General features: G+C 44.8%; 1 protein-coding gene across 3 annotated transcripts in view; it reads right to left on the reverse strand.

Moving 5' to 3' along the window:
- SLC44A5 (solute carrier family 44 member 5) overlaps positions 1 to 26,065 on the reverse strand; it is a 333,196-nt gene that overhangs the window by 69,779 nt on the left and 237,352 nt on the right. For all 3 annotated transcript variants that reach the window (XM_060232035.1, XM_060232034.1, XM_060232033.1), the window contains exons 4-5: positions 7,594 to 7,678; positions 2,662 to 2,746 (exon numbers count right to left, since the gene is read on the reverse strand). In XM_060232035.1, coding sequence (XP_060088018.1) covers positions 2,662 to 2,746; positions 7,594 to 7,678 — 170 coding nt within the window. The remainder of the gene's footprint in view (positions 1 to 2,661; positions 2,747 to 7,593; positions 7,679 to 26,065) is intronic.

Raw genomic sequence — 26,065 nt, forward strand, 5'->3', positions numbered from 1 at the left:
ATGCAAAATTAATTAAGTGTGTATTTTATATTTAAAACAATTACTATTTGTAGGTAATTTATAAAATGTGTGATTAACAACACAGTAAAATCAAACCTCTCCTTATTAAATGGATTTTCAGTTTTGTATTATCAATACTTTCTCATATTTCATTCATAGTTTTGTAAACAGTCACTCAGAACTAAATGAAAATACATGTGTTCAGTTTTCTTTTAGCCTGTAAATGTGTTTTAAGGTGCTTAGTGTTTTATGCTTTTTAATGCCACAGCTGGGCTTGTAACACTGAATCTTAATTGTTAACATTTATTGTGATGTATTTTCATTACACTTTTCTTTAGCAACCTTAAGCAGGTCCTCTGAAGAGGCAGTGTAGAAATTTTCTAAATAAATAAATACAGGAAAACATTAGATTTCATTTGTGATTTTTTTTAAAAAAAAGTATAGCTAATTCAACTGTAGTTCAAGGAATTAAGAACATCCAGAGAGGGAAACTATGGACAAATAATCAATTAATGCACACCATCCACTCTGTATAGCAGTGCAGGGAAATGGATATGTAATACATTCAGTCCATCACCTAATACTTTCATGACCTAATACATTCAATCCATCACCTAATCTATCATTAGGTCGTCCCAAGGGAAGTTGTACTCTTGGCCCGGAGAGCAGCAGGATACTCCCTTGGGGTCTATCTTAAAGCTTAGCCATATATCAGGGTACAGAAGCTAGAGGCAGCAAATAAGGAATCTTGGAAGCTGGGACAGAAATTTGAGAGTGGCAGGAAAGAGGTAGTAATGGATAGGTGGACTTCCAGGATATAATCTACCAGTCAAACACAGGATTTGATAATTGAAAACAAATTATACCAGAAATCTAACCTTAGTTTTCTCCCCTGCCCCTGTCTGTTGGAAAAGCCAGAGATGGCCTCAAGGTTCTGATGGACTGCCATGGCCAGAAAATAATGCCTTACCCATCAGTAGGACAGTTTTGTCATACAGGTTTGGTATGTTACATGGTAATAAAAGCACAACTTCATGAATAAGTTTTCTATAATAAGAGTTAATATTCTTTGAGAGCCGTGGGACACAATAACATCATTTTGATAAAAGCATCATCAGAAAAATTTACTGTCCATTCTAAATGAGACACTGATTAGCATCAGCAAGTGATTAGGCAAGCCAAAGGTTCACTTAAGGTGAAACAATGATCATTATCAGCCCCCCACAATACTGCTAATTTTTTAGACAAACCAACATGATTACTGCCTTTAAGAAGAAAATTTTACAGATTTTTTTTACAGATTTGTGCTATGAGAGAAAAAGAAACATGAGAACCAGGAGTCGTTTTGTAGAAAAATAGGTGGTGGAGCTCATCCAGGAATTGCTATGCAGCTGCACCTAGTATTCAATGGACAAGATAGGAAGAAGGAGGTGGAACTCTCAGAAAAGTTCAAGAGCTGCGCTCCTGTGAGCTCCTGCTGAATCTGAGGCCTGATTAGAACCATTTACATTTTTTTCCAAAGGCACTTAGACAGAAATGCTGTAATATTGCACGGACACATACAACAGAATACATGATATGCACAGCAATTAGGGTTGCCAAGTCCAATTCAAGAAATATTTGGGGACTTCGGGGGTGGAGCCAAGAAACTTTGGGATGGAGCCAGGAGACATTGGGGGTGGAGCCAGATAACAAGCATAATTGAACTCCAAGGGAGTTCTGGCCATCACATTTAAAGGGACAGCACACCTTTTTAAATGCCTTCCTTCCATAGGAAATAATGAAGGATAGGGCACCTTCTTTTGGGGTTCATAGAATTGGACCCCCTGGTTTAATGTTAAATGTAACCTTGTCTTTTGTATAATGGAATTTGAATGATGTTGTTAGCCGCCCTGAGCCTGCTCCGGCGGGGAGGGCAGGATATAAATAAAATTATCTATCTATCTATCTATCTTGGTCCAATCATTTTGAAACTTGGGGGGTATTTTGGAGAGAGGCACTAGATGCTATACTGAAAATATGGTGCCTCTCCCTCAAAAAACAGCCCCCCCAGAGCCCCCGATACCTCCAGATCAATTCTATATTATACCCTGTGAGAATCGATCTCCACATAGGGAATAATGAAGTGCCCATTAGACGTTTCCTTCCCTTCCCCCCCCCCCCGCCCCTCCCCACTTCTGGTCACTCTGAAGCGAGGGATTGGCATCTCTACTCATGAATTGCAGCAAACTTCTTCAAAGTAACACAGACACACCATCCCAAGAGGAAGCCTTAGCAATTGGAGACTGAAGCCTCCGGAGGTGGAAAGTTACATGGTGGCTTTGGGGGCGGGAATTTTTCCCGCTGGCAGCTGACTGGGGGCGGAAAAAAGCCTGGGAAAGCGGAAGAACCCCCGCTGGGACCTGGGGATTGGCAAGCCTAACAGCAATTCAGTCATGCTCTGAAGTACATTCAATGGTCACATTTACAATGGACAAGCCATTTTCTTTTATATCTTCTTGTATTGCTACAGATTCTGTAAAAGTCAATCTGTATGTAATGACAGTAATGTTTATGTTTGTTTTCCTACCATAGAGAAAGTGGAAACTGTGAAAAGAAATCAGCTTGCATGCAGCTCCAAACATGAGATATGGCGTGTTTTCAGAGTTAACTTTTACTTACCTGTGTTGTAGGGCACTGTAGGTTTATAAGCACTATAGGGCTGGCACATTTCAGAATGTTAAAGTAAAACAAAATTGTCTTGTTCCTAGAGAGGAATGGGTATAATTAACTATATTCAGTCTTCTGCGTATTCAGAAAACAGTATGATGAATACATTGTAAATATTTTGTTATTAAAGACCACTTCAAAATTCACACTGTTTATTAAGACTACCCCACCCCTGACTTTATAGCTAATTCGGATTAGCATAACTAAAATCTAACTCTGGAGATTAAAATATTTCTCTGTGCTACAACTGGGTTGACATCAAGTTACTTCTGCGTCATTCTACATTTTATGGCATTAAGACTTTCTATTGCATGTTATCTATCTAAACTAGTACTATTATAGTGAAAATGGCTGCAATCCAATGGATACCCTCCAAGGTATAAATCCCATTCAATAACATGAAATTTACATGTGTAAGGCTGCTCTGACTCATTTCATATAATGGTTTTGACAATAATCTAAAAACATAGCATATTGTATAAAGAAGCCAGTGGTTTTTATACTAATCACAAGGTGGCACCAAAAAAATCAAGCAGCTTTTTTTTTTTTACTCTCAGCTTTCTGGGAGTAAAACTAAATAGGAGTTAATTGCACCTTTAAGACCAACTTAGTTTCATTCAGAACGTAAGCTTTCATGTGCATGCACACTTCTTCAAACGAGGAATGAGGTACAGTAAGCAGAGCCACATATAGCTGGTGGGGTTTGGAATGCCAAGTGGTACAAAGTTAAAAACTAAAACTAAATAGTAAAATTAACAAATTCAGAAAACCTTTTATCTGGGTTGAATTAGCGTGGGAAACCATAAAACAGTAACATGTCAGAATGTGAGAATGCCTGTTAATTATTCTGTTGCTAATAAACCTGGTTCAAAAAGAAGGTATTTCTTTCCCAGAAGTTTTTCCTGTCCAACTAATTTACTTTTTAACATGTAACATAAATATATACATCATTCTAGTTTGCAATCAGGAAAAAAATACATTAAAATATGGTGGAAGATGGGTTTAATATATGTAATGAGATAAACAGCCAATATCCCTTGTTTGAGTATGTCAATACAAAAGCATTATTCTGATACACTATTCTAAAAGAGAAATACATTGGAATACTGTGGATATATCGCTATACTTGGTGATAGTGGGTTTAGCATATGTAATGAGATAATATTATTATTATTAGAATAATGCTTTTGTAATGCCCTGCTTGTTCAACATTGCCAGAACTATGGATACTCAAATCCAGAGATAAGAGAATGAACATATGACACATCTTTCTATCACCTGAAATGCCCCAAGTTTGCAGAAAAATATGTCTGTCTATCATCCATCCATCCTTCTGTCCCATCCATCCATCAATAATAGAAGCAGTTCCTGTAGTTTTAGGAAACTAATGCCATCAGTGGCCATTACTAGGCAACCATTGCCAGCCTTTAAATCTTTGTTTCTGTCAGGCTGTTTTGGTCCTTAAGCAAGGAGAGTCACAGGGGCCATCCCTAGCAGCAGCTCTGCAGCAACTTGCTACCATGTGACATCCCTGAATCATCCAGGCAGAGCTGCTTACTACTGCTCAACAGAAGCCACTGAATGAAAATCAGTATGGTGGTTTGTGGCAACCATGCTTTCCTAGCCTTTCTAGGCCCTAAGGAGTTTCCATTTTTAATTGTGACAGATTTATCCAAATTAGTTCAAAATTTTGAAGAACAGATATCTGTGTAATGCTTAAGTGGACACCCAGTGAAGATTTAAACTTGCTTTGTCAGAACAGGTTGTTGCTAATAATAATAATAATACCATTTATATGAAGCAAACCAGTCTGCAAGTCTAAATAATGATAGGATGTATTGTAAATGTTCACTGAACTTTTGCTTTGCAAAAAGGCTGGACTAGAGCAGGGGTGTCAAACTCATTTGTTATAAGGGCCGGATCTGACATAAATGGGACTTTGTGGGCCCAGGCCATGTATGTCATAAAATGTAATGCCAGGTAACAGAGATATAAATGTTATAAAGGATACAGAGAAACACATTTAAAGATATTATTTTTTACTTAAAATATAAACATGCTTAAAACTTTTGTGATGTTTTGTTTAAAATGGAAAGGTGGGGGAATAGTGGGATTTGGCAATGCAACTACTACTGGAAGCCGCCCTGAGCCACTCGTGGGAAGGGCGGGATATAAATCTTAAATAAATAAATAAATTTTAAAAATAAAACATCAAAAAAAAGCACAAGGATCACAGCAGAAACTAAAAAGATAAACCAAAAATATAAAATGCTCTAGGCTTAGGAAAACATGACATGGCTGGGCACTGCAAGCTTTTCCCCCTGGTCTACTCAGATTGACAATGGCTCTTCAATGTAATATCCCCCTTTGGCTGTGGGTTCCCAGGTTAGAGTACTTACTAGACACAAGTTCTAAAGTCCATTCAGCAGAGACATGCTGGCTCAAAGCATCAACCCTTTATTTGCAAAGTCACACAACTCCAGCAAGGAACAGCTTCTAACTGGCCACATAAATGTTTGAAAAGTGAAACTGAGCTCCACTCCATTAAAATACATTGCAGCATAGACAAAGCTGCAAGAAAAACATGGGATGGATTTTTGCTTAAAGACTTGGTGCCAGATAGACTACTCCCAGAGCACACTAAGAGAAGGAAGCATGAAAAGGCGAGAGGCTATAGGAGTTTCCAGGGAAGGGACAGGAAAGAGGAAATAGTGGAGGAGGCGATGTGAGGAAAAGCCCCCTACTTTTCATACATATGGACATCATGATCACCAGTATGGTTGCCAGGATGCCTGGAGATTTGACTCTCACACATCTGCTCTAAGAAGTGGACTTTGCCCACAGCTTCTAAGGCTTATGTGGCAGCGTTGCATTCTACACCTCTGGATGCGTGTTAGCCAGAACTCTGCTCCTTGTGTGCCCAGTCTTGGCCGCTGCAGTGGAAGAAGCCAGGCCACCATGTTTCCAGCCTGTCTCCATGAACCAAAGGCTAACATCACCAGAATCCATCTTACTTTCCTGATCCAAGCATACCCTGCCAGGCTGGATTCCATTCCTTCTTAGTGGGAAGATCACGTACACACCCTGTGTCACCCTTGGCCTGCAAGCAACCCATCTGCCCCATGAATGGATTAACAGCTCCACTGTTGTTCCTGATTGTCTGGCCATACCCTAGACAATGGTTCCCACCCAGAAGAAGATGGGAAAAGAGGAAGAACATCTCCTGTCTTCATCAAGCCTTTTGTCTACCCCGGGGATACCTAGGTCAATATCTGATTCCCTATTGTCACCTTCCCAGATAATCCCATTTAACCTTAAGCATCCAGCCATTCCCATTTCTCACCCCAGTCTAATACCTTGGAGCCGCCCCAGGCAACATTGCAGCTTGGAAATTTCCAGGTTCACCGGACTAAGGTGAAGTTCATTGGTCCAAACTGGCATCCAATTAGGTGTCAGCAAGGGACTCGCCATTGGCTCTGCTAATGTCCAGCCTTCATGGTCACCACAGAGCCTCCCCCTGCTCCTCCCCAAGACCTCCCAGCCCCTAAGGGTCTGAGGGAGCCTATTTAACCTCTGACCGAACTCCACTCATGTGTGCATCTAACAGTATCCCAGTTCCACTGTCTAGATCCATCCCCAATTCTGGCCACAGTTTTGGGTCCATTTCCCCTGTCCTCTTATGTCGCCATTGGAAACCTTCCTGGAAGACTACGATGGTAAATATTACCCTGTTTGTCTACCCATATATGTTCCCCTATCAATCTATCTGTGTTTCCTAGACCTGTGTGAATGTGTGAGTGTTTTGTATTTTTATCTTGTGTGAAAGAACTATTATCCTAAATAAATTACAATTGGTTTTTATTAAATTAGAGTCCATTTTATTGAGCATTCACTCTCTGGATGGTTGAGCCTGGTATACATTTGGTAAAAAGATTCCTATTAAGCCAGGTGTCCACCTAACTAATTCCCCAACCTCGTTTTGAGGGCATTTGGCTTAACAGCGAAACCCATGAAAGTCCTTGTGAGTCCACTGCTTGCAATGATATAATTGGAAGGAGCCATAACTTTCCAGGCTAATAACAGTGGATGAGAGATTCTTGTGGCGTCAGCAAACTGGCTACACTCTACACTGCCACTTTTGTTGTCTCCAGCTGTTATGTCTGGTAAAAAAATCATTTGAGAAGAAACCAGGTGCCTATCTCTGATCTGAAACAGTAATCATTACTATAATAGTAAAGATGATGACCCCTACACAAAAGCAAAAAACCAAAAACCAGTCCACAAACAAAGTGAGGTCTCTATATGTTTAGGGGTATTCTTCAGATATTCAGAAAAACAAGCTCCATAGATTGAATAAAAGAAGAAAAATGGTCCGACAGGGAATGAATATGTTGCAGGAGGATAAATATTGAGTGTAACTGAGAGTTAATTAAAGGAAGACCAAGGCAGAGGGAAAATAACCCTGCTCAGGTGCCTGAGGGCTCATAGAATGCTTGAAGTGAGATCTTTGGGGTGGTATTTTCAAATTATTTTCCCCTCTCACAACTCCTCACAGCTTGCAGCTTGTTCTCCAAATGGTAAAATAGGTGCATTTAGAATCAGCATTTGACAGAGTCCAGTGCTCTAATTTATGCTGGATAATCAGACTTGAATGGATTTTATAAAGTGGGGAGTTATGATGAATAGCCTTTGAAAAGCACAACAATTTTGCATTGTCCACCTATGTTTCTGATGAAACCTAATTGGGAATTGAGGTGAAAATAGTAAACATTGGTTGAGGGAGACAGGGTCTGTTGTCAGCTTTCCTATATAATTTCTAGAATACTTTATTCCTGACATACTGTACTGCAAAAATGGAAGCCAAAGAGATGTTTCAGTACTCACTCATTAGGCGTGTCTTTTTGACCACAAAACTGCCCATAGCTGTCAGTGGGGTAGGCTACTTTTCTGGGGTCGCCATGCACCCAAGCTGCAGGGAAAAAAGAATAAATAATATAAGAAAATAGTATTTTTCCCATCTGGCAGGCCTGCTAAGAATTCAGATTTGCTAATGATTAAAATGCACTGCCTGTCATGTACCATTTTAACTTCTCTCAATACTTACTGAAGACTATTGATTTTCCTTAAACAGTAGATTTTAAAATGAAAAAAGTATGGATAATTAGATAGAAAGAAAGGCATGTCTCTCTCCCCTATCAGAACACATCTGGCTTGTAGCCAGAATATGAGGTAATGCACTTAGGAAATAATGGTTATTAAAATGAGGACAGGGAAGCACTACAAAAGCTTTGTTGGCATAAAGCCAAATAGTCATATTAAGCCAAACCAAACAAACTAAATTGTGCCTCTGCTCATGCTTCTGTGCTTCTTTCTGTACACTGAATTGCAGGAGCCACTTAACATGTACTTTCAAACCACAATGTATGCAAATCACTTTGAACTTGCCCTTCTGTAATTGTCTCATTCTTATATTCCTTTTTGTTTTTGTGGTGTTAAATTAGGAACACTCAAAACTAAATTTTGTTTAAGGTCACTGATGCATCAATGGCAAACTTTGACATCAGCGTGATAGGACAGGAAGAGATAAAAGATCTCTATGAAGCTCTCAAAAGCAGCATAAGCATGGGTCTTGAGGTCAGTGGTGGGGTGGAAGAAGAAGAAGATCATGTTGTTCTGTATTTTTCCTCTGCCTTCACTGGTCATAAATTGCTTTTCACAAACAGTTCAATTTTATTATCTTTTATATCATCATGATTCAAAATGGAACTCTGCCATGATATGGAGTCAAACCTTGCACTTGAAATGCTAGTAAGAACTGTGTATATATATATATGTGTGTGTGTGTGATAAAAATAATCGTTTGAGTCTCATTGAACTGTTCTTCAGGTCCATGAAACATGAACTGTACTCTCAAAATAACACTAAAATATTTCAAATTTAGAGATGAAAATAGTTACTCTTGTATTTGGAGGCTTTTTGTTAAGAAACCACTCATTCATAATTATTCGCTACTTCAAATGTGTAATAACTATTGTGTGCGATGCAAGTATTAATGCAGGGCAGGAAAGTGGGCAAAAGACACAGTTCAAGGCTCATACTCTTTTATCTCAAAGATCTGAGGGAAAAAGTTTTCCTTCTGTTCTGCCCCAGCTGATCCTGCCCCTTCATCTGTCCCCACTCCTGCCAGCTGGCCAGAGAGCAAGCCATAGGAACCAGTGGTGGAATCAGTGGCCCACCAGGCCACAGAACAAGTACCCACTACTACTTTTGGCCCTCATTGCATGAACACAACAGCGCCCCTACTCATGGTGAGATCCTGGATTTCTGAAATCACACCATTTTGGCTGTGATCAGATGAGCATTTTGGCTTGATATACTTGCTTTTCCTTAATGGATTAATTAAATGGGCTTGGTCATATAGCCAAATCTGGCAACCATTCTCCAGTTGCACTTACCCCATTGTAAGACAAGTCAGAGATGGAGTAAATAGTTAATTCTGGTGCTAACTTTTATCCCACGTTCCCGGTGCACACTCAAACTGGTTTGGAAGTGTGAACCTTTAGTTCCAGTTTCACATTCTGGGTTTTTTTTAAATGATAAAGCATATGTGCATGGACACATGGATGCACATGTGCACCCAAGAAATGTTTTCAAAAAAGTTTAGGAAGTGTGAACCTTTGGTTCAGGTTTCACCATTCTGTTTTTTTTTAAATGGTAGAGCATATGTGTCTAGCATTATATACCCCTTCTATATTACAGAAGTCAGACCTTAGAATTGTTATTTTTATTTTAGAGAATTCAGATGGTAGAAATGTTACTAACCCAAAGTTAAAATGTGAGCACATCAAAGTAGCAACCCCCCTTTCTTCTTTCACTTTTAGTAACAGATGCAGGAATGTCCTCTTTGAAGATAAGACCTCCTGGGACTTGTTCCCAGGCCTAGCAAGGCCTGAACCCAGGATGTGCTAGCTGCAATAGAGATAAGGAGCCCAGAGTGTGAATTTCACATGTAAATGTAGAATTGTTTATAGAACCCTTGATGTGCCATCTTAAAGCTTGTATTCTAGAATTACAAAGTATCAGTCCCAATCTTCAGCTCGAATGAGCCACATGGATTATCAATAAACCTAACTTTGTTTCAAAATCCAAGGACTGGTTATTTTGAAATCTCATGCTTGACAATATGTGCATGAATGCATGGGCACACATGTGCACCCAAAAGATGTTTTCAAAAAAGTCAAGATCATTTTTTTGGGGGGGGGGGGGGTGGAACAAGACCAGACTGTACACTGTGGTTGACGCGCAGCACTACTCTGAGTGGTCAACCATGGTAGAAGTACATAGTGTGGCCAGAGCAAGGTGGGAGTCTGATCAAAAATCTCCATCACAAAATGCCACTGAGTAATCAGGGGCATGCACAAACTACACTAGCCTTCCAGTCTGACACAGCCTTTGACCAGCATTTTAACTAGAGTTAATGACTAAATAATAGTAAAAACCTTACATTTTATAGAAAATAAAATTGGTATGAATACCACTATCATGTGTCAATATTTTTAAATAAAGCAATGTTCAGTGGAATTATATTTGAGCTTTCAGGGTTGTGCAAAAAGTTCTACAACAGCACAGTCAGTCTGTGATGAATGTTCATCAACAGGAAAATACATTGATTGATTTCTACTTCAGGAATTATTTCATCACAGACTACTAGGACTCATTAAAGAAGTTTTCAGGAACAAGAAAACGCCAATATTTTACACATTACATAATTAAATGGCACAGTGCCAGCAACTCTGTCTCAAGGTGTGATGTTTGTAAATCAATGGTAGGGACATGTACCAACACCCAACACCCCCAATCAAAAACCACAGTATTTTTGGGATGTGGGCAAAAATACTGGGGATATTTGGGTCCCCCAATACCATCTCATGATTTGGGTTCATTTTTCTCCAGAATTCCAGAATTATTAATGTTTCATTATTCCCCATGGAGGGCTTTTTCAGTGGGTTTGGAGTGGCTATTTCTCAATCAAATTAGACTAATATTTCAGGAGACCTTGTGTCACCTGACAACCTGCTCCCTGTCTCTTCTGCCAGTCTTCCTCAAAGTTGGGCTTTATAGGCATTGACTGTGTGGAGGACTGGCAGAAGAGGCAGGCAGCTGGTTGTCAGGCTGTTCCAGCTCTGGGAGGGTCTGTGGCAGTTGCGATGAGGGCAAGGCAGCAGCTGCTTGGGCTGCCCCTGGCCTTCAGCGGATCATTGGGCCATTCTTGGCCTTTAGTGGCAGCAGCAAGTGGGGCTGTTGGCAGCTTTGTAGGCTGCTTCTGGCCTGAGGCAGCAGCCAAACAAGCAGTTCTGTGCTCATGGTGGGTTGTGGCCAAGGAGATGAACAGTATAGAAAGTGGTTTGGCAGGGGCTGTTTTTCTTTCCTTGGGTGGAGGGGCTCTTGCCTTTCCAGAGTTAGGGGTTAGAGGGTCTGTCAGGGATAACTTTGGAGTGTCTGCTGGTCATTGTTTGCAGGCTTGGGGTCATCTATGAGGCAGACTGGGCATTGGAATCCTACACGATTTAACCTTTGAGCATTTTGGAGGTGGCAGTTGAATGGGGGTGGCAGTTGAAAGGCTTCTGGTTAGGGGGCCATTTTGTAAGCCATTCAGGCTGCTTAACTGGGGCAGCCATTTTGTGCTCTTTAGGCTGCTTTCTTTGGGCAGCCATTTTGGGGTGCTTCACTGAGCAGTCAGTGCTGTTCTAAAAGGCCCATTTTCCTTTGTCGAAGGGGTCAAGTTTTTTCCTATTGTGCAGTTGGCCTTTGTAGCCTTTCTACTCACTGCCTTTTGATAGGGTTCCTAAGAAAGGTAGCAGTAAAGGGAAGAATCCTGCACCCAAGAGGCCTGCCCCAGTTCCATCTTCTTCTGAAGATAAGGAAAGTGATGTGGTTGACCAAACCATTCTTGAGCAGTCTTCAGGTGCTACTACTCCCATCTCATCATCAGTAGGGCAAGGTAAGGTTAGTGGGAAAGCTAATGCTAAGAAGCAATTTCAAGCATTGGTGTTCACTCAAATTTATCTTTTAGAGAGCAGGTCTGCAATTTCAGCAGGGACCAGCACTGGGGCTTCGACTGGAAGCAACAATGATGAATCATCTCCAGCCGGTTCCTCTGCGACTGCAGATACATTGAACCCTTCACCACATACTAGTACTATATGGCCAGAGGGTCTGTGGGGTCCACAGACTGCTTTGAGTCTGCCCTGCCAAACCCCTCTGTCATCTAGCCAGGTCACACATCAGCCTTGGTGGTAGCAGTCTAGCCAGGGATTAAGTCAAGGGTCCTGGGGTGGCAATGCTCCACCATCATCTGCTATGCCAGTGACACCTTGTTGGGGGTTATCCGTCCACATGGGGCATGTCATATGGGTACCCAAAGAGATCAGGTACCCATGGCTACATTGCCTTTTGGTGATCTGGCACTGCCACTTGGGGAACGTCTTTTGCCTACTACATGGCAAAAGATTATAAAAAGGTAATATGTAGACATTTTTACTCTTTACCATGAATTAGAGAAGGACAAAGATTATATGGTTGACAAGGATAAGGAGTAGATTAAGAAGATGGACAGGAAGTGGGCCAATTGGGTGCCTTGCTTTACAATTTATGCTGGATTGATTACAAAGGTGCATCCCTTCAGGGGTGCATTTTTGTGGCAGTATTTTGATATCATCTACAAAAGTTATACAGGTTTTAATAGCCCAGCATGGTTACAATATGATGAGGAATTCATGACTGCGCACATTCTGAATTCCTCATTTCAGAATGTGAGCGGCCATGAACCCTCCCCTTCCATGGGATCAGGTCCATCCACAGCTCTGGCTGCAGGTCATGTTCCCAGTGTGGTCTGACTTAGGCAATAGATCACACAGTGGCCACCTTGTTCATTGCTTTTCCATTGCATCAACTTCCCACAATTTTGCAGGGCAGGCAGTTCAACCCCACCAGCTCTGTTAGGAATCTAGGTCACAGGGGGTGTGCAGTAGAAAGTCATGTCAGTATCAGCATGAGTGTCTTTTGTGTGGAGGATTCCACTCTTTCTCAGCATGCTTTAGAGCCAAGCCGTGTAAAGGATGAAAGAAGCCACACAGTGGTTTGCTGGGGAACTGCTGTTTGTTTGGTTCAGTGGGCTAAAGGTGAAGGTGATTGAAGGTGATTGCTGCTGATTGATTAGGAGTGGCTGTGTTCCCCACCCTCTTTGCATTCTTAAGCTGTGCCTTGCCAGAGGCTGAGCACATTTCAGAGAACTCTGAGAGAGAGCAGAGAAGCTCTGATATAGAGCAGAGAATAACTGATATAAGGGTGAGCAGCTGGGGAAGTTGCTGAGAATTTCTGAGTTTGTGTGACGGCTGAGTTTGTGGTTTGCTGGGGAACTGCTGTTTGTTTGGTTGAGTGGGCTAATGGTGAAGGTGATTGAAAGTGATTGTTGCTGATTTAGGAGTGGCTGTGTTCCCCACCCTCTTTGCATTGTTAAGCTGTGCCTTGCCAGAGGCGCGAGCCTTTGGGGCAAACCTTTGGCACGAGCCGAAGGGTGAAAGCTAAAGGGCTCTTGGCCTATGGCTCTTCACCTTGGGGCTGTGTAAGGACCAGGAATCCAGATCCCTATTTTCCTTGTGCTCCTAATAAGGTAAGTTGACCCTCCAGAAGGGGAGCCACATAAACAAACAGGATTTAAAGGGGACAGCATATTTTTTTTAAAAAGCTATCATGAAGGTAGAATCCACGCAGGGGGGGTGGGGGCTTTCCAGTGTTTTGCACTGAGTGTCACATGTATGACTATCTGCCCACAGGACAGAAGTCTTGGGTGTGTGTTCGATGCAAGGAGCTCCTGGTCCTCAGAGAACGAGTTCATACCCTTGAGGCCGAGGTGACTGACCTGGAGAAGCAGAGACAGTCAGTTAGGCACTCAGAGAAGAGTGGCCAGGACCTCCAAGGTAGGCTTTTCAGAAGTGCTACCTGTTCCACGTGCAGGGCAGGAGAGACAGGCACAATTTAGAAGTCTCAATGTGTGGATGAGACGATGGTGTAGGGAGGAAGGGTTTAAGTCTGTTAGGTAGTGGGATGCTTTCTGGAACAAGTGGGAACTGTACAAAATAGACAGTCTCCACTTTTCCCCAGATGGAACCAGGCTGCTGGCGCTTAAAATCAAAAAGGTGGCAGAGCAGTTTTTAAACTAAATCTTGGGGGAAAGACGACAGGAGATGAAATGTCTGATTCTGGAGGACTCATCTCAAAGAGATGAAGGTTAGCTGTTACTTTTCTCCTGGGTAATGGATCAGAGTTGTCCGCTGAGATGGTGACAAACAGTACGGACTGTCTGCCAAAGTCTTGAGGTGGCAGGGGAAAGGTTGCGGGCCTAGCTTGCCTCGGAAATTATAGATGTTTGTATGCAAATGCTAGAAGTGTTCGAAGTAAAATTGGTGTGTTGGAATGTTTAGTGTTGGGAGAAAGCATAGGCATTGTGGGAATTTCAGAAAATTGGTGGAATGAGGAGAATCAGTGGGACACGGTGATTTCTGGATATAAGTTATATCGGAAGGATAGGGAGGGAAGGGTTGGAGGTGGGGTGACTCTGTATGTCAGACAGGATATGCGGTCCAGTAAGACTGAGGTCAGAGAATTAGATTCCGTTCTAGAAATGTTTTGGGTTGAAATAAAGGCCCCAAAAGGAAATTTAACTATGGGAGTTTGTTATCGCCCACCAAATCAAAAGATAGAGGATAATTATAATATGATGGAAGGATTAAAGATAGTGGCTAAACGTAAAAACTGTGTCGTAATAGGTGATTTTAACTACCCGTAGATTGGTTGGGTCAATATGTGTTCTGGTCGAGAGAAAGAGATTGAGTTTCTTGATGCTTTCAATGACTGCGCTATGGAGCAGATGGTCTCAGAACCTAACAGGAGTGGGGTGATCCTGGATTTGGTCCTAAGTAATGCCCAAGACTTGGTGAGAGATGTAAAAGTGATCGCACTGTTTGGGAGCACTGACTATAACGTATTGATAACGTTATTGATTTTACCATTAAATAGAGAGTTGCCCCAAAAGACCAGCACGGCCACATTTAACTTTAAAAGGGGTAAATTCTCTGAGATGAGGAGTCATGTGAAGAGGAAACTGAAAGGAAGGTAAATACAGTCAAACCCTTGGGGAAGGTTCGGGGCTATTTAAAACTACAATCCTAGAAGCTCAGATAAAATATATACCACAAGTTAGGAAAGGCACAAACAGGTGTAAGAAAAGGCCTGCATAATTAACAAACAAAGTAATGGAAGCTGTAAAAGGTAAGAAGGACTCCTTTAAACAGTGGAAAGCTAGTCCAAGTGAGATTAATAAAAGAGAACACAGGCTATGGCAAATCAAATGCAAGACTGTGATCAGGCAGGCGAAAAAGGACTCTGAGGAGCATATTGTAAAAAACATAAAGAACAACAATAAACATTTCTTCAAATATATTAGAAGCAGGAAACCAGCCAGGGAGGCAGTTGGGCCCTTGGATGACCAAGGGGTAAAAGGATTACTGAAGGAGGATAGGGAAATGGCTGAGAAGCTAAATGCATTTTTCTTCACTGAGGAAGACGAGAAGTGTTTGCCCGCTCCAGAGCCAATAATTTTAGAAGGGGTGTTGAAAGACCTGAGTCAGATTGAGGTGACAAGAGAGGAGGTCCTACAACTGATAGACCAATTAAAAACTAATAAGTCACCAGGTCCGTATGGCATACATCCAAGAGTTTTGAAAGAACTCAAAGTTGAACTTGTGGATCTTCTGACTAAAATATGTAATCTTTCATTGATATCTGCCTCCGTTCCTGAGGACTGGAAGGTAGCAAATGTCACCCCCATCTTTAAAAGGGGTTCCAGAGGAGATCCGAGTAACTACAGGCCAGTCAGTCTGACTTCAATACCGGAAAACTTGGTAGAAACCATTATCAAGGACAGATTGAGTAGGCACACTGATGAACATGCGTTATTGAGGAAGACTCAGCATGGGTTCTGTAAGGGAAGATCTTGCTTCACTAACCTGTTATATTTCTTTGAAAGGGTGAACAAACATGTGGACAAAGGAGACCCAATAGATTTTGTTTACCTTGACTTCCAGAAAGCTTTTGATAAAGTTCCTCATCAAAGGCTCTTTAGAAAGCTCGAGAGTCATGGAGTAAAAGGACAGGTCCTCTTGTGGATCAAAAACTGGCTAATTAATAGGAAGCAGAGAGTGAGTATAAATGGGCAGTCTTCACAGTGGAGGACGGTAAGCAGTGCGGTGCCGCAGGGCTCACTACTGGATCCCATGCTCTTTAACATGTTCATAAATGATTTGGAGTTGGGAGTGAGCAGTGAAGTGGCCAAGTTTGCAGATGACACTAAATTGTTCAGGGTGGTGAGAACCAGAGAGGATTGTGAGGCACTCCAAAGGGATCTGTTGAGGCTGGGTGAGTGGGCGTCAACGTGGCAGATGAAGTTTAATGTGGCCAAGTGGAAAGTAATGCACATTGGGGCCAAGAATCCCAGCTACAAATACAAGTTGTTGGGGTGTGAACTGGCAGAGACTGACCAAGAGAGAGATCTTGGGGTCATTGTAGATAACTCACTGAAAATGTCAAGACAGTGTGCGATTGCAATAAAAAAGGCCAACACCATGCTGGGAATTATTAGGAAGGGAATTAAAACAAATCAGCCAGTATCATAATGCCCCTGTATAAATCGATGGTGCGGTCTCATTTGGTGTACTGTGTGCAATTCTGGTCAACGCACCTCAAAAAGGATATTATAGCATTGGGAGAAATCCAGAAAAGGGCAACTAGAATGATTAAAGGGTTGGAACACTTTCACTATGAAGAAAGGTTAAAATGCTTGGGGCTCTTTAGCTTGGAGAAATGTCGACTGTGGGGTGACATGATAGAGGTTTACCAGATTATGCATGGGATGGAGAAAGTAGAGAAAGAAGTTCTTTTCTCCCTTTCTCAAAATACAAGAACTCGTGGGCATTCGATGAAATTGCTGAGCAGTCAGGTTAAAACAGATAAAAGGAAGTACTTCTTCACCCAAAGGGTGATTAACATATGGAATTCACTGCCACAGGAGGTGGTGGTGGCTACAAGCATAGACAGCTTCAAGAGGGGGTTAGATAAAAATATGGAGCAGAGGTCCATCAGTGGCTATTAGCCACAGTGTGTGTGTGTGTGTGTGTGTGTGTGTATAGACAGGTTGCTTACCTGTAACTGTAGATCTTCGAGTGGTCATCTGTGCATTCACACCCATGGGATAGAATGCCTGTGCCGATCCCTGAATCGGTATCTGAAAAGCCTGGGATTTTTCCGCACTCGGCACCAATGGGCATGCGCAGGCGTCCCAGTACGCATGCCCATCAGCGCCAGCGCGGGGATCCCGCCAGTTCCTTCCTGACCGCTGGAAGCCCCTACTGGAGGGAGACCGTCAGCAGTGGGGAAGGAGGGCAGGTAGTGTGAATGCACAGATGACCACTCGAAGATCTACAGTTACAGGTAAGCAACCTGTCTATCTTCTTCGTGGTCTCTGTTCTTCACACCCATGGGAGACTAGCAAGCAAGACATACCTGGAGGCAGGAAGACGGTCATCCGGAAGAAACAGCTTGGAACACCGCAGTTCGCAACCGAGTCCTCTGCTGAGCATGCACGTCCAGCGCGTAGTGCTTCATGAAGGCATGTGGAGAAGACCAGGTGGCAGCCTTGCAGACATCAGAAAGGGACTCATCTCTCAGGAACGCCACCGACGTGGCCATCGCTCTTGTGGAGTGTCCACGAACAGGCCCAGGTAACGGCTTCTTCGCCAACAAATAACAGAGTTTAATCGTCTCAGTGAGCCATTTTGAGAGCCTCTGAGACAAAATCCTGGAACCTATCTTGGGAGCAGCATACGAAACGAAAACCTGCTTGTCCTTACGAAAAACCTTTGAACGTTTCAAATAAAACAGCAAAGCACGCTTAACGTCCAGAGCATGCAATCTACGTTCCTCGTCCGAGGAAGGGTTAGGGTAAAAAGAGGGCAACCAAACTTCTAAATTGAGATGGAACTGAGAGACCACCTTCGGAAGAAAAGTAATGTTCGGAGCCAGGGAAACCCCAGCGTCTCGAAAAACAAGATAAGGATAATCACACCGCATCGCCGTGAGCTCCCCAACACGATGTGCTGATGTGATGGCAACCAAAAATGCAGTCTTCCATGACAGGAGCTGCAAAGAGCACGTGGCCATCAGCTCGAAGGGGCGATGAGTTAGTTTGTCCAGCACTAAAGTCAAGTCCCACAACTGTGGGGCGATCTTGATGGTGGTTGCAGCCTAAACAACCCCTTCAAAAAATTTTTGGACTGAGGTTGTGTGAAAACAGAGTACCCCTCCACCGGATCATGGAAGGCAGATATTACCACCAAATAAACTTTGCCGGAGGAGAAAACCAGGCCCGCATCCACTAGGGACAACAAAAAATCAAAAATTGCCAGCAACCCCACCCTGCTAGGTGAGACCGACGGGTCAACCAAAAACTTAGTAAATCTCTGCCACTTCCTGTCATAGGAAGCGCGGGTGGACGGTTTCCTGCTGTTCATGAGAACCTGCTGGACCCTGTCAGAGAACCCTACTGGTCGATGAGCCACACTGTCAGCTTCAGATGGGGCACATTGTGATGGAATACATGCCCGCCCTGAGCTGACAGAAGGTCCAGTTCTGCCAGGAACTGGTAGAAGACCCCCCTCGACAGTTGGAGCAGGATCGAGAACTAGTTCTGGTGAGGCCACCAGGGAGTCACCAGGATGCAGCGTGGTCTCTCCCTTGCTATTTTGTTGACCACCTTCATCAACAACGGCGGAGGTGGGAACATGTAGATGAACCGACCCTCCCAAGGAAGCAGGAGCCCGTCTCCCAGAGAGGCTGGATCTGCTCCCCCTCTGGAACAGAACATGGGGCATTTCTTGTTCTCGGCTGTGGCAAAGACATCCAGCTGCGGGTACCCCTAAAGCTGGAATACAGGCTTCAGAAAATGCCACTGCACTTCCCACTCGTGTGGGGAAGCCCCACTCCTGCTGAGGGATTCTGCCTGAATGTTGAGGACCCCAGGAAGATGTGCCGGCTTCACGAAGACGTCGTACTGGAGACACTCCAACCAGAGATCCATCGCCAATGCGCAGAGCCGACGAGACACTGTCGCTCCCTGCCTGTTGATGTAGCACAGGGCAGTGGTATTGTCCGAAAGCAGCGCTACAGTCTTCCCCACCACTAAGGGACGGAAAGAGCGTAGGGCAAAGTGAACCGCCAGCAGTTCCAGGTAGTTTATGTGGAACTGAGTCAGTTTTGGTGGCCACTGGCCCCCCACACACAGGCCTTCCATGTGGGCCCCCGAACCCCACAAGGAAGCATCTGTGGTGATAGTCACAGTAGGAGTTGGCAGATGGAAGGGAGCTCCCTGGCAGATGTTGTTCTCTGACTCCCACCACTGTAGCGTCTGAAGAGTCCCGGATGGTATGGTGAACCTCTTTCGAGGTGTGTCTCTGAGTGGACGAAACTGGCGAAGAAACCACAACTGTAGGCCTCTCATTCTCAGTTTTGCGAAAAGTAGCACGCTTGTCATCGCCGCCATCAGCCCCAGCATCCGCTGAAGCTGCTGTGCCCCACTTTCGCCTCTGAAGCAGTTGTACCAGACCGACAATGTCCTTTGCCATCTGCGAAGGCAGGTATGCACGATGCTGGTTCGTATCCAGCAAAGCCCCTATGAACTGCACTGTCCTTGACAGAGTAAGGTGAGATTTCTCCAAATTGACCTGCAACCCCAAGGTGTCGAGAAGACGTAGAGTGATGGCAATGTGGTATGACAAACTTTCCCTCGACTTCGCCACAAGGAGCCAGACGTCGATGTATGGAAAGACGACAACTTCCTGGAGACGGAGATGGGCAGCCACAACGCTCATCATCTTCGTAAACACCCGAGGTGCAGTGGACAGGCCGAACGGAAGGGCTTTGAACTGGAAGTGCTGGGAACCCACTGCAAACCTGAGGAAATGCCTGAACACCGGATGGATGCTGACATGGAAATAGGCATCCTTGAGGTCCAGGGTCGCCATCCAGTCCCCTTGGTTGATGAGGGGCAGGATTGTTTGCAGCGTGGACATTCTGAACTTCTGGTACAAAATGAAATTGTTCAGATTCCGAAGATCCATAATTGGTCTTAAGCCCCCGTCCCTCTTGGGGACCAAGAAGTAGCAAGAGTAAAAACCTCCCATCCTGGCCTCCATTGGAACTCTCTCTATGGCTTGCTTCTGTAGGAGGTTTTCACCTCCGCCAGCAGAGGTGGGGAAGGGGGAGTGGTGATCACCACGGATTGGTTCGGAATCTGCGCAAACTCTATTTTGTAGCCCTCTTGTATAACGGACAAGGCCCACCTGTCTGAAGAGATCAACTCCCAGGCAGGTAGGAAAGGGCGGAGGCAGATAGATGTAGTAGGGGCGATGATGCGGGCCACGAGAAAGTCAAAGGTCCTGCTTTTGAGGGCGAGCACCCTTGGATTTGCCGGTGGTCTGAGAACCGTAGCGGTTCCTGTTGTTGCCTGAGTACAATGGTCTGTCAGGCTGCGTGGAGCGAGGTCGCCATTGCTGTTCAGGCGAAAATTTTTGGAAAGGCTTCTTGGCCCACGGTTTGTGCCACTGCTTCGCCTTAGGAGCCCTGGAGGTGGCCTGCACACCCAGGTTCCTAGAGGTCTTCAGGCTCTTGTCTACCTCCTGCAGTGCACTGTCTGTGGTGGTGCTAAAAAGGCCATCCCCCTCGAAGGGCAAGTCCTCGACAAAAGCCCTAGTGTCCTGCTGCAGGGCTGTTGATCGTAGCCAGGAGTGCCGACGAATGCACACAGCGGACGTGATTGCCTTTGCCGACACGTCCACCATGTGCTTTGCTGCAGCCAATTGCTGCTTGGCCACAGCAAAGCCTTCTTTCTGCAGCATCCTGGCAGCAGCCTTTTTGTCCTCGCTCAGGGAGGAGAGGAGAGGGGTGAGTTGTTCCCATACGGAGTACTGGTATCTAGCCATGCAAGCCGCATAGTTAGATACCTTTACTCCTAGGGCCCCTGCAGAGTAAACCTTTCTTCCCATATTGTCCAACTTCTTTCCCTCCTTGTCGGGTGGGGATGAGTGGACCTTTCGTGCCTTGGAGGAAGAAGAGACGACCACTGAGTTCAGTTTTGGATGGGTGAAATGGAACTCAGCCCCCGTCTCCTGGACCCTATACATACGGTCCAGCCTTCTGGATGACACTGGAGTCGAAGATGGTTTCTTCCAGGGCTCCTTCACTGCCTGCAGAATCACTTTGGTGACCGGCAAAGCGATTGCTGTGGATGTGTCCCTCTGCCTCGACATACAGGACGCCTCAGACTGTTGATCCCATTCCGCAAACTCCTTTGGTGGATACCACTGATAAGGAGGGTACGGATACGAATAGGAGGGCGGCCATTGACGCTGCTCCCACGATGGTAGCAGTGGGAAACGGCGTGGTGCCATGGAGGGCTCTAGCTCCCGTCTGCCTCTGGGTTCCATCGGGGGAGATGGATCCATCGGCACCGAAGCCTCCACTTCTGAGATCGACCCGCTCCTACTGCGACGCCACAACCCAGATGACGAGGATCGCTGGGTGAGGTCGATCTCCTGCTCGGACATTGAGAGACGGTGTTGTTGAGTACTGCCTCTCGATGCCGATGGGCTATAGCACAGGGACGCCAGGATCTTCCTCAGCGGGGCAGTCGGTGTCGAAACGTCGCGTGATGGTGATGGAGTGCGGGGCCTCTTCTGCTTCTCCTTGGCCTTCTTCGGGGCGGATGCTTGGGTCCCTGAGTCATCCCGACGCTTCTTAGCGGGCGTTTCCACTGATCCGTCATGGGATCGTTTCGTGGAGAAGCCTCGCTCGATCAGCATTTCAATCACAACCGGGGTCACAACAGCTGATGTGACTGTCGGGGCCAGGGTGTCTGCCATGGTTGATGCCCACGGGCCTGATGCAGATTTTTGAGGGCGGAGTGCCGATTCGGTTAGAGCCGCCGAAATCCGCACTGCCCGGTTCTTCCTCGTTTGCTTGGAGAAGCGGAGGCAATGTGGGCAGGACTCCACACGGTGCGCTTCACCCAAGCAGAGAAGACACAGAGAATGGCCATCTGGGGGGGCAATCTTCTTCCCGCAGGAACGGCAGCATTTGAAAAAAACCCAGCGACCTTCCATAGACTCCAGTCGCTAAAAACCCACTCAGAGTCCTCTGAAGGGAAAAAAACTTTGGGGGGAAACAAACGGGGGGGAAGGCCCCGGAGGGCAGTCCAACAGACACACACACAAACTTTTTTAAAAAAATATGTCTAACTAACTATCTATGCTAAGAAAAACAACAAACGGGCTATTTACAACGATAAAGGCAAAAAACCAATATCTCACCGACCGGGGACACGAAAGGGAAACCTCTCCGCGCAGCGGTCAGAAAGGAACTGGCCGGATCCCCGCACTGGCGCCAGTGGGCATGCGTACTGGGATGCCTGTGCATGCCCATTGGCACCGAGCGTGGAAAAATCCCGGGCTTTTCAGATACCGATTCGGGAATTGGCGCAGGCACCGTATCCCATGGGTGTGAAGCACAGAGACCACGAAGAAGATATATATATGTGTGTGTGTGTGTGTATGAGTGTGTGTGTGTATATATATTTTATAATTTTTTTGGCCTCTGCGTGACACAGAGTGTTGGACTGGATGGGCCATTGGCCTGATCCAACATGGCTTCTCTTACGTTCTTAGTGGGGGTTCCAATGAACCCTCTGGTAAAGGTACCCAGTCTCATAAAATTGAGAGTGCTTGAGGCCTGGTTATGGCAGTACCCAAAGAGATCAGAAAGCTGGTATTTGTTACAGGGTTTTTAAGTTTGGCTTGCAGATCCCAATCCAGGGTCCCAGAACTCCTTTTACGGCTCACAATCTACATTCTGTTAAAGGCATGGAACATATAGTTTGATCAAAAACTGAGAAGGAAAGGGCTGAAGGCAGAGTTTTGGGTCCATTTGTTGCTCCTCTGGTTCCTAATTTGAGGGTTTTTCCCTTGGGAATAGTACCCAAAAAAATCCCTGGGCAGTATCACTTAATACACCACCTTTTTATCCCAGAGGTGAGTCAGTTAATTACTCTATTCCAGACCATTTATGTTCTGTGAAGTACATGTTATCCAGGTGGTTCAGGTGGTCTGTCATTGTGGATTGGGTAGTGAGATGGCAAAATGTGACATCAAGTCTGCCTTTTGTGTTCTTCCTGTCCATCCTGATGATTTTGAGTTACTGGGGTTCTTTTTTGAAGGTCAGTCTTATATGGACAGAGCTTTGCCCTTGGGTTGTTCAGTTTCATGTGCAGCTTTTGAAAGGTTTAGTTCATTTTTGGAGTGGGCCCACTGGCTTGACCAATGTAGCTCACTACTTGGATGGCTTTTTTTGGTTGGCCAGCTGGGTTCTGGTCACTATGCTCACCTTTAGGTTGGTTTCCTGGAACTAGCAGAGGAGCTAGAAGTCCCCTTGGCACATGAAAAAACACAAGTGTTCAAGTGTTGACCTTCCTTGAGGTAGAGTGAGACACAGTGGCCCAGGCTTCACACTTGTCCAAATGTAAACTAGACAATTTGCAAATGCGTGTCACTGAATTTTAAGGGAAAGAAAAAGTCTGCTTTACAGGAGTTCCAGCAGCTGGTGGGCCCCCTCAACTTTGCTTGCAAGGTTGTGGTGATGGGGTCGGGCCTTCTTATGAAGCCATGAGCAGTCTTCGACTCCCACACCATTGAATTTGGGTTAGCGTGGGTATGAAAACAGATTTAGGAATTTGACTGGAGTTTTTGAATTCTTTCAATGGTATCTTCTTTTGGAGAGAGGATTTGAAGCTCAAAACTGAACTGCAAATCACATCCAATGTGGCTGGATCCTTGGGGTTTGGTGTCTATATCCATGGGCACTGGTGGGCTGAAAGTGACCTAAGGACTGGAGAGTGGAAGGCACTAATAGGGACCGTACCTTTTTGGAATGCTTTTCCAATTCTTGTGGAAGTTTGCTTGTGGGGGTGGGGAGGCATTAGCAATGTGACAATGTGGCAATGGTTCAGGTTATAAATTTCCTCACATCTAAATCCCCTCAGGTTATGTCTCTAGTCCATGCCATTATTCTTTGTTGCCTGCAGCTCAATATTTTGCTTTTTGCCAGACATGCACTGGGGGTGGATAACAGGGTAGCTGACGCTGTCTCTCACAAACAGATGGAGAGATTTTGTCAGTTTGAAGAGTTCAGACAGAAAGTTGGGTACCATAAATCCTAGCCAATGCCCATGGAACACCTTTTGCATTTTTGTGTTTTTCCAAAGGTAAGGGTTTAGCTGTTAGCTCTGTGAGGGGGCAGCCTTCTGCTGTAGGTTACACAAGCAAAGAATGTGGCTTTGCAGATCCCACATGTGACTTTAGGTTGCATAAGATGTTGGAGAGCTGGACACAGGAAGTGGGGGCTAGTTCTGACCTTAGGCAACCCATTTCTCCTTTGGTCTTTTTTGGACTTCAAGGCCATGTGGATGGTGGTACATTCATCTAGTTCTGAGGCCTGTTTCTGCAAAACTGCTGATTTGGTTGCATTCTTTGGAGCATTTTGTATTAGCAAACTGGTGGCTCAGTCATGAAATGACACATCTGGCCAGGCATTGTTTGCACAGGATGTCTGCCTAGCTGATGGAATGGCATATCTGATTTTGCGACGCTCCAAGACTGACTGACCTCTCCTGTTTGGAGAGGGAGTTGTGTCCGGTTTCTGTCCTGGCTGACTATTTTAGTTCTTAGGGGGTCAGGGGTGTGTGGCCTGCTGTTTTACCAACAGGATTCAAGCCCCTTAACCAAGTGTCAGTTTTGAGTGGTTACATCCAATGCCCTTGGTAGGCTGGGTTTGTCAGGAATACATTTTTGTGCCCATTTTTTTTGCATTGGGGTTGCTTCCGTGGCAGCTGTTTTCTCTTTTTCAGATCCAGTGGTCCACTGTGAGAGACAGAGAGTCCTCATCTATGGATATAGCTTTGTCTTCTGGGCTGCTCATTGGGCAAAGTGGGTGCCCATCAGCACACAACTGGGTCTCAGCCAGTAGGCAATGGTGGAGTGGCAAGGGCGACATGGATTGCAATGGCCAGGCCTTCTTCCACTATAGTTTGAAGGGGGGAAGGGTCGTACATCCAACATTTTAGTTACCTACTTAGGTGGCAATGATTTAGGCTTGATCAAAGGGAAAGCCTTGATCCTGCAGGCCCTGGCTGATTTTCAGGTCATTAAGAATCGGTGGCCTGAGTTCTGTTTGGTCTACTATAGTGCCACATTTCATTTGACATGGTGTTAGTGACCCAAGAAGTATAGATAAGACGCATCACAAAGCAAACATGCAGCTGAAGAAGGCTCTTGAAAGGGGTATTTGTTGTATTTTACCACGCCCTGGTATATGGGCTGACTGTGATGATCTGTACAGGAGGCATGGTATATGCCTTTCAGAAGTGGGGGTGGACATTTTTCTGGATGAGTTATTGCAGGGGCCATGGAAGGTCTTGGGCCTCCTAGTGGGTGCAAGGGTCTAAACTGAGGCTTGGCCTTGACAATGGCCAAGTTTAGTGGGTTTGAAATGCGGTTTAGTAAGCTCCAGCTGAAAAAACCCACATTTGGAGTCAAGAGTCTGTAAGTAGAACCCTTGGGTTGCATGACTCTGGATGGGGAAAGCAGACTGCCTTTAGGGAACATCTTGGGCAGATCCTCTCCTTGAGCTCTGCAGACAGATTTTTCAAGATGATTCCTGTGACAGCCAGGTGTTAGCTGCACCATTTGGCTCCCACCTGGGGCACGGAGACTTGCCCATTATATAACAAGGGTGGGGTTTGGATACCCCTGGCCTTGGTCATACCACAGGTTAAGTTGGCCCTTGCCATTTAATTAATGTTAACAGTTAAATAAAGTAGCCCATTAGTTAACCCAGCACTTGTGTCTGTTTCTCCCAATTTGGGGGTGGGGGGGGGGAGATCAGTATTTTGTATTTTGGAATCCCAAATATGGTACCATTTTGGATGATTGGAACATACCATAAAAGTCCTTATAAGGTATTTTGGGGATGTGGACTGGAAATTCTCTGGGTATACATACCTAATCAGTAGGCTTCTTTGGAACAGACATAGTATGTTTCTCTGTTTCACTGCCTCTGAGAAAGTAGTGTATTAGTTCACTGATGCCTCTAGAACAATGCTTTATCTCTTTTAGTAAAATATCTGGATGGATACAGC

The sequence above is a fragment of the Heteronotia binoei genome, chromosome 2 (assembly GCF_032191835.1).
Source record: "Heteronotia binoei isolate CCM8104 ecotype False Entrance Well chromosome 2, APGP_CSIRO_Hbin_v1, whole genome shotgun sequence".
NCBI lineage: Eukaryota > Metazoa > Chordata > Lepidosauria > Squamata > Gekkonidae > Heteronotia > Heteronotia binoei.